General features: G+C 39.3%; 1 protein-coding gene across 1 annotated transcript in view; it reads right to left on the bottom strand.

Annotated features, from left to right (window-relative positions):
* Nucleotides 1-3,305: 3,305 nt before the first annotated feature.
* Nucleotides 3,306-8,398, bottom strand: part of CACNA2D3 (calcium channel, voltage-dependent, alpha 2/delta subunit 3) — a 904,008-nt gene continuing 898,915 nt past the window's right edge. Inside the window, exon 37 of the mRNA XM_010851933.1 lies at nucleotides 3,306-3,715. Coding sequence (XP_010850235.1) covers nucleotides 3,623-3,715 — 93 coding nt within the window. The 3' untranslated portion in view covers nucleotides 3,306-3,622. The remainder of the gene's footprint in view (nucleotides 3,716-8,398) is intronic.

The following is an 8,398-nucleotide window of genomic DNA, read 5'->3' on the forward strand; positions in this document are numbered from 1 at the left end:
CATCTGCTGGATCATGGAAAAAGCAAGAGAGTTCCAGAAAAACATCTATTTCTGCTTTATTGACTATGCCAAGCCTTTGACTGTGTGGATCACAATTAAGTGTGGAAAATTCTGAAAGAGATGGGAATACCAGACCACCTGATCTGCCTCTTGAGAAATCTGTATGCAGGTCAGGAAGCAACAGTTAGAACTGGACATGGAACAACAGACTGGTTCCAAACAGGAAAAGGAGTATGTCAAGGCTGTATATTGTCACCCTGTTTATTTAACTTCTATGCAGAGTACATCATGAGAAACGCTGGACTGGAAGAAACACAAGCTGGAATCAAGATTGCCGGGAGAAATATCAATAACCTCAGATATGCAGATGACACCACTCTTATGGCAGAAGTGAAGAGGAACTAAAAAGCCTCTTGATGTAGTGAAAGTGGAGAGTGAAAAAGTTGGCTTAAAACTCAACATTCAGAAAACGAAGATCATGGCATCTGGTCCCACCACTTCATGGGAAATAGATGGGGAAACAGTGGAAACAGTGGAAGACTTTATTTTTCTGGGCTCCAAAATCACTACAGATGGTGACTGCAGCCATGAAATTAAAAGACGCTTACTCCTTGGAAGGAAAGTTATGACCAACCTAGATAGCATATTCAAAAGCAGAGACATTACTTTGCTAACAAAGGTTCGTCTAGTCAAGGCTATGGTTTTTCCTGTGGTCATGTATGGATGTGAGAATTGGACTGTGAAGAAGGCTGGGTGCTGAAGAAATGATGCTTTTGAACTGTGGTGTTGGAGAAGACTCTTGAGAGTCCCTTGGACTGCAAGGAGATCCAACCAGTCCATTCTGAAGGAGATCAGCCCTGGGATTTCTTTGGAAGGAATGATGCTAAAGCTGAAACTCCAGTACTTTGGCCACTTGATGAGAAGAGCTGACTCATTGGAAAAGACTCTGATGCTGGGAGGGATTGGGGGCAAGAGGAGAAGGGGACGACAGAGGATGAGATGGCTGGATGGCATCACTGACTCGATGGACGTGAGTCTGTGTGAACTCCGGGAGTTGGTGATGGACAGGGAGGCCTGGCGTGCTGCGATTCATGGGGTTGCAAAGAGTCGGACACGACTGAGCGACTGATCTGATCTGATCTGATCTGCTGCTAAGTCATGTCTGACTCTGTGCGACCCCATATACGGCAGCCCACCAGGTCCCCCGTCCCTGGGATTCTCCAGGGAAGAACACTGGAGTGGGTTGCCATTTCCTTCTCCAATGCATGAAAGTGAAAAGTGAAAGTGAAGTCGCTCAGTCGTTTCCGACCCTCAGCGACCCCATGGACTGCAGCCTACCAGGCTCCTCCGTCCATGGGATTTTCCAGGCAAGAGTACTGGAGTGGGGTGCCATTGCCTTCCCCAGAATAATAATGTTACAGTTCCTTATTTTGCAACTGCTTCATATATTGAATAGTACTTTTTACCACTGCCATTACTATCTTATTTTAGCGTCCTACGTCATCTTAGTCTAATGAAGGTATAGCATATGGAGTTGCTCTTTTGTTATTTTAGGACAGATAAAGGCATCACACAAATATTCTCATCTATACTGTGATTTATTAGTCTAACTTCAATAACTATTGCAAATGTTCTACTATATTTTTGTGAATGTTCACATATATGAAAGCTTTCTACAGTTTAGGAAGAATACTGCTACAGTTTAGGAAGAATACTGCTAGCTCCAGGTGACTTCTGAATCCATTAACTTATTATATGGAATGTCAAAGCTTATAATTTTAGTAACTGTACCATACAGTTAGATTTAACTGTATCACTTTAAAGTTTATCTTAATTATAAGTAGCAAACCAAACATTTTAATAAAACTTTCTGTGATGAGATCCCTTTGGAGACAATTGGCATCAATCATTAGTACTGTCAGTAGAAGTTTTCAAAAACTGGCAATGGCAGGATAACAGAGGATATTCTATTACTCCATGCTCTCTCCATAACACTGACCCTCCCACACAGCGCTATAGCATGGGGACAGGTAGACACAACCGCCCTCTATGCTGGAACCGCAACTCTTGCTACTACCGTCACTTGCTTACTTGCTTAAATGTTTACTGAGGGTCTGCTCTGAGCTGGATACTCTACTCTTCTCTCCTTGGAGACGAGAATACAGCAGTGACAAAATAAAAAACAACAAATAAAATCCTTGCCTTCTTGGTGTTTATATTCACCTGGGGAGAGACAAACACTAAACAAATCCAGTGGTGATAACTGCTATGGCAGAATATCAAGCAGGGAAGAGAGAAGGGGTGAAGGCATGTGCAAGTTAAAACTATAAACAAGGAGGTCAGCGTGGACTGCCACAAAAGAAGGACCTGAAGAAGGTAAGGGAGGAAAGCATGCGGGTATCTGGGAGAAAGAGCATCCCATGATGAGGGAATAGCAAGTGCAAAGACCCTGAGGCAGGTGTCCACTTAGCATGCTTGAGGAGTAGGAAGACTTTGTGGGTTGGAGAAATAGTAATTGAAAGAAGCATAACAATGCAATACTATTATTCTTATAAATACTAGAATCATTATAGTATAAAGTAGTATGATAACATCAGTTTTTCTAAAATATCAATAGGATAATGCAGCCTTTAAGAGTTTGATTTCTCCACGTGACTTTTAGATGTTTGTCCTCTAAAGAAAGGCATTCTCATTTCTACCTAGGCGCAGAAATTATTCCACTTGGAATGGTTATTTTGGAATCACAATCCAGTGGAATCTATTTTCTTTGGTTCACGATCCAGTGTTTTAATGCTTACAGGTCTGAGTAGTTTCACATTCTGTAACATATAAGACCGAATTTCATCTCTTGTTTATGAGGAAAGCTAGAAGCCAAATTCTCAAGCAATAAAGTTGAGTCATTTGTAGTCACCATTCTTTCCTCCTTCAAGTCTTCTCAGAACAAATTCCTAGGGTTTATGACTTCTTTATTTCTATTCCCAAATACTTCAACACTTAAATATTATGGAAGCTTGTGTTCTCATCCAAATTATGATTTCTATTGAAGTTTTGTTCAACAAAATTCAGGGTTCTGTGCAATAAATTCTTCTGATGTAGATGATATTTTGATTTACTTCTGTAAATATTTTTAAAACAGAGTAGAGCATCTAAACAATTGTTAAATGTTTGTCTAGAATCTGCTTTAGAGTAAAGTCTCTGCCAACAACCATTATTTTCTTGCCGTCTGGAATGGGTGACTTTTTCATGCACTTTTCAGTCTGTTTTCTCAGCAATAAAATGATAACAAAACCCAAACCAGGAGATTATGATTTTAACATACTTTATTTAAAAAGTACACAGTTTTAAATTGGTTTCAATGGGTTTCAAGCAGAAGGGATGCTGCCCACTTGCAGTCCCGTTTCTGATGAAGGATGATAATAATGTAGCAAACTCACATTTGCATGACTGGCAAAGTAAAAAGATAACTTTTCTGTCAACATATTTTTAAGAGTTTGTATCACGCACAGTTTAAAATCATGAGATGCTGATGGTTGGACTATATTTCATGTCTCCTATGTCGCACCATAGTTTGGTTCACAGTTTATCCATAATTTAGCATGCCAAGAGAACATCTCCATCAGTGTCACCTTGAGAAGAGCATCAAAAGCAGAGGGAACAGGATCAGGACCATCTTGGCCTTGAGATTCGGTGCACCCCCACACTCCCTCGCATTCTCCTACAGGGAAAGGCAGGGTTGGTTAGAGCAGAGACAGATTCCAAGATGCCTTAAACTTCCCAAGGTATGTGGCGTCCCCAGATCTCTCCCTGCTCTTCAGCATATGAACAAAATCATTTGGAATCTAGATAATGTCCAGGAAATGGACTTGTGTATATTTCATCACATTAGTAAAGACAATCTCTGACTTCACTTGTCAATGCATAAAATATGCAAAATGACTTTTTGCATACTACAATGCAGAACACTCAAGAGGTAAAGGACTGTTGGTAGAGATGTCTGTTGTGATTATTTTATAAAAGCAAAATATTGACCTTCTAAGTAAATGATCACATCTCAGATCATTTCAGAGACTTGGCTATGGAAGGTTTTATTAACACGTGTGACTTCTTTTTAATTTCAGGGAAGGGAGGTTCTGTTTTCCAAAAATTAAATCATATTATTTACTCCTTTCTGTACCATTATTTTCATCTACTAATTGACAGAAATTTCTCCATGTTCATTATTGTAAGTTTCTTTTATTCATTCTTTTTTTTTTTCTTACTGATGGTTGTTCATCTTCTCAGGTGTTCTCTACTGTTACAAAGAGTGTTGAATGCAAGTCCTTCGCCAAACTTGGTATTTGTTCCTGCTCTGGCCTAAGGTAAAGATGTCCAGGAATAAAAGTGAAGAGCTAAAGGATATTTTTGCCTTCAATGGCTATTGCCAGATACTTCATTGGTACCTGTATTTTCTGATCATCCAATGACCTGTATCTTTCATGTCCTTGGTTAATTGTTTCTTTTTTTTTAAAGATCTTTTTTTAATATATATAGTTCATTTTTAAAGTCTTTACTGAACTTGGTACAACATTGCTTCTGTTTCTTAAATTTTGGTTTCTTGGCCATGAGGCATGCAGGACCCCAGTTTCCCAGCCAGAGATTGAACTTGCACCCCCTGCAGTAGAAGGCAAAGTCCCAACCACCGGACCTCTAGGAAAGTCTCAGAGCTTGGTCTATTTTTAAATGCAGTTTTTCTTCATTAATTTAAAGAGCTCTTTATGCTTTCATTTATAAATGTTCTCAGGTTCTATAAATTGGATACTGACTCTCAGTTATCCTTTTTACCAAAGGTTATAATTTTTATATAGTTAAATAAATCTGTTTTTCTTCCATTTTTTCTGGTCTTGGATAGGAAGGTCTCTCCAATACCTAGAATTTTTTTTTTTCTTTTAGAAATGTCATTGGCATATAATTGATCTACAATGTTGTATGAATTTCTGTTGTACAACAAAGTGTACTATATATATATGCATATATATGGTATGCATATTTATGCACATATATGCATAAAATGGGAATATATATATATTCTCATTTTATTTTCCATTATGGTTTATCACAGAATGAGTAAAGTTCCTTGTGCTATACAGTAGGACCTTGTTGTTTATCCACCCCATTTATAATAGCTTTCACTTGTTAACCCCAAATTTCCAATCCTTTCCCCCCACCTCTATATCTGTCATTTTGTTTCTGTTTTGTAGATATGCTCATTTGTGACATATTTTAGATTCCACATATAAGGGATATCATATGGTATTTGTCTTTCTCTTTCTGATTTAGTTCAGCTAGTATAATAATCTCTAGGTTCCTCCATGTTGCTTCAAATGGCATTATTTCATTCTTTTGTATGGCTGAGTAATATTCCATTATATATATACACACACTACACATCTTTATAGATTCATCTGTTGGTGGACACTTAGATTGTTTCTATGTCTTGCCTACTGTAAACAGTGCTGTTGTGAAGACAGGGGCGCATATATCTTTTCAAATGATATTTTGGTCTGTATACATGCCCAGCAGTGAGATTGCTTTTACTTTTACCTTTATGAGGAACATCCATATTGTTTCCCGTAGCGGCTGCACTAATTTACATTCTGATCACAGTGTAGGAGGGTTCCCTTTTCTCCACATTCCCTTCAGCATTGTTATTTGTACACCTTTTAGTGATGGTCATTCTGACTGGTATAAGGTGGTGTCTCATTGTAATGGTGATTTGCATTTCTCTAATAATTAGTGAGGAGAAGGCAATGGCACCCCACTCCAGTACTCTTGCCTGGAAAATCCCATGGACGGAGGAGCCTGGTAGGCTGCAGTCCATGGGGTCGCTAGGAGTCTAAGTGATGATGAGTATCTTTTCATGTGCCTGTTGGTCATCTGTATGTCTTCTCTGCAGAAATGTCTATTTAGGTCATCTGCTCATTTTTCAACTGGGCTCCCTGGCTTTGTTTTGTTTTTGAGTTGTATGAGCTGTTGTATATTTTGGAAATTAAGCCCTTTCAGTTGCATCATTTGCAAATATTTTCTTCTACCCCTTAGGTATTCCTTTTGTTTTGTTTATAGTTTTCTTTGCTGTATAAAAGCTTATAAGTTTGACTAGGTCTCATTTGTTTATTTTTACTTTATTTCTACTGCCTTAGGAGAATGACCTAAGAAAACATTGGTACAATTTATACCAGAGAATGTCTTGCCTATGTTTTCTTCTAGGAGTTTTATGGTGCTATGTCTTATATTTAAACCTCTAAGGCATTGTGAATTTATTTTCATGTATGGTGTGAGGATGTGTTCTAACTTCACTGATTTACATCTGACTGTCCAGCTTTCCCAACACCACTTGTTGAAGAGGTTATCTTTTTCCCATTGTATATTCTTGCCTCCTTTGTTGAAGATTAATTGACATAGGCGTGTGGGTTTATTTCTCGGCTTTCTATCCTGCTCCATTATCCATATGTCTGTTTTTGTGGCAACGCTATGCTGTTTTGATTACTATAGCTTTGTAGCACTGTCTTAAGCCTGGGATGGTGATGCCTCCAGCTTTGTTCTTTTTTCTCAGATCAGCTTTGGTGATTCTGGGTCTTTTATGGTAACATACAAACTTTAAGATTATTTGCTCTAGTTCTGTGAAATGTTGTGGGTGTTTTGATAGAGAATCTGTAGACTGCTTTGTGTACTATGTCCATTTTAATAATGCTAATTCTTCCAATCCAGAAGTATGGGTCCAATCCCTAGAATTTCTTATGAGACCATGATTTACCATTCAGGTCCATTCTATGTTCTCCCCTTCGAACTGAACTTCTGTCATACGTAAGAGTATCTATTCTTTTCCACTGACTTCATCCTACTGGGTCTAGAACCTTAAAGAAAAAAACAGTGTTTTTTTGTTTTTTTGGTCATTGTTGTTGCTCTCTTGTTTTTTAGTGTTTATCATGTATCTAGTTTCCAAAGCAAGTTGTCTTATTAACTTTAAAAGATTTTTACTCTTGTGAATTTAATGCTAAGTATGCAGTTCCGCCAGGGACGGCTGCCGGGAGGAGCAACCCAACATCCAAGGTGCGGTGGCTGCCCGTGCGCAGGAGGGCCTAGAGGAGCTATCCAACATTGAAGGTCAGGAAGGGCGGAGGTGAGGAGATACCCCTGGCCTGAGGTAAGAAGCGGTGGCTGCACTTTGCTGCAGCAGCCGTGAAGAGATACCCAACGCCCAAGGTAAGAGAAACCCAAGTAAGATGGTAGGTGTTGCAAGAGGGCATCAGAGGGCAGACACACTGAAACCATACTCACAGGAAACTAGTCAATCTAATCACACTAGGACCACAGCCTTGTCTAACTCAATGAAACTAAGCCATGCCCATGGGGCAACCCAAGACGGGCAGGTCATGGTGGAGAGATCTGACAGAATGTGGTTCACTGGAGAAGGGAATGGCAAACCCTTCAGTATTCTTGCCTTGAGAACCCCATGAACAGTATGAAAAGGCAAAATTATAGGATACTGAAAGAGAAACTCCCCAGATCAGTAGGTGCCCAATACACTACTGGAGATCAGTGGAGAAATAACTCCAGAAAGAATGAAGGGATGGAGCCAAAGCAAAAACAATACCCAGCTGTGGATGTGACTGGTGATAGAAGCAAGGTCCGTTGCTGTAAAGAGCAATATTGCATAGGAACCTGGAATGTCAGGACCATGAATCAAGACAAATTGGAAGTGGTCAAACAAGAGATGGCAAGAGTGAATGTCGACATTCTAGGGATCAGCGAACTGAAATGGACTGGAATGGGTGAATTTAACTCAGATGACCATTATCTACTACTGTGGACAGGAATCCCTCAGAAGAAATGAAGTAGCCATCATGGTCAATAAAAGAGTCCGAAATGCAGTACTTGGATGCGATCTCAAAAACAACAGAATGATCTCTGTTCGTTTCCAAGGCAAAACATTCACTATCACAGTAATCTAAGTCTATGCCCCAACCAGTAACGCTGAAGAAGCTGAAGTTGAATGGTTCTATGAAGACTTACAAGACCTTTTAGAACTAACACCCCAAAAAGATGTCCTTTTCATTATAGGGGACTAGAATACAAAAGTAGGAACTCAAGAAACACCTGGAGTAACAGGTAAATTTGGCCTTGGAATACGGAATGAAGCAGGGCAAAGACTAATAGAATTTTGCCAAGAAAATGCACTGGTCATAGCAAACACCCTCTTCCAACAACACAAGAGAAGACTCTACACATGGACATCACCAGATGGTCAACACCGAAATCAGATTGATTATATTCTTTGCAGCCAAAGATGGAGAAGCTCTATACAGTCAACAAAAACAAGACTAGGAGCTGACTGTGGCTCAGATCATGAACTTCTTATTAC

This window comes from Bison bison, unplaced genomic scaffold, assembly GCF_000754665.1.
Source record: "Bison bison bison isolate TAMUID 2011002044 unplaced genomic scaffold, Bison_UMD1.0 scf7180017864304, whole genome shotgun sequence".
NCBI classification, from domain to species: domain Eukaryota; kingdom Metazoa; phylum Chordata; class Mammalia; order Artiodactyla; family Bovidae; genus Bison; species Bison bison.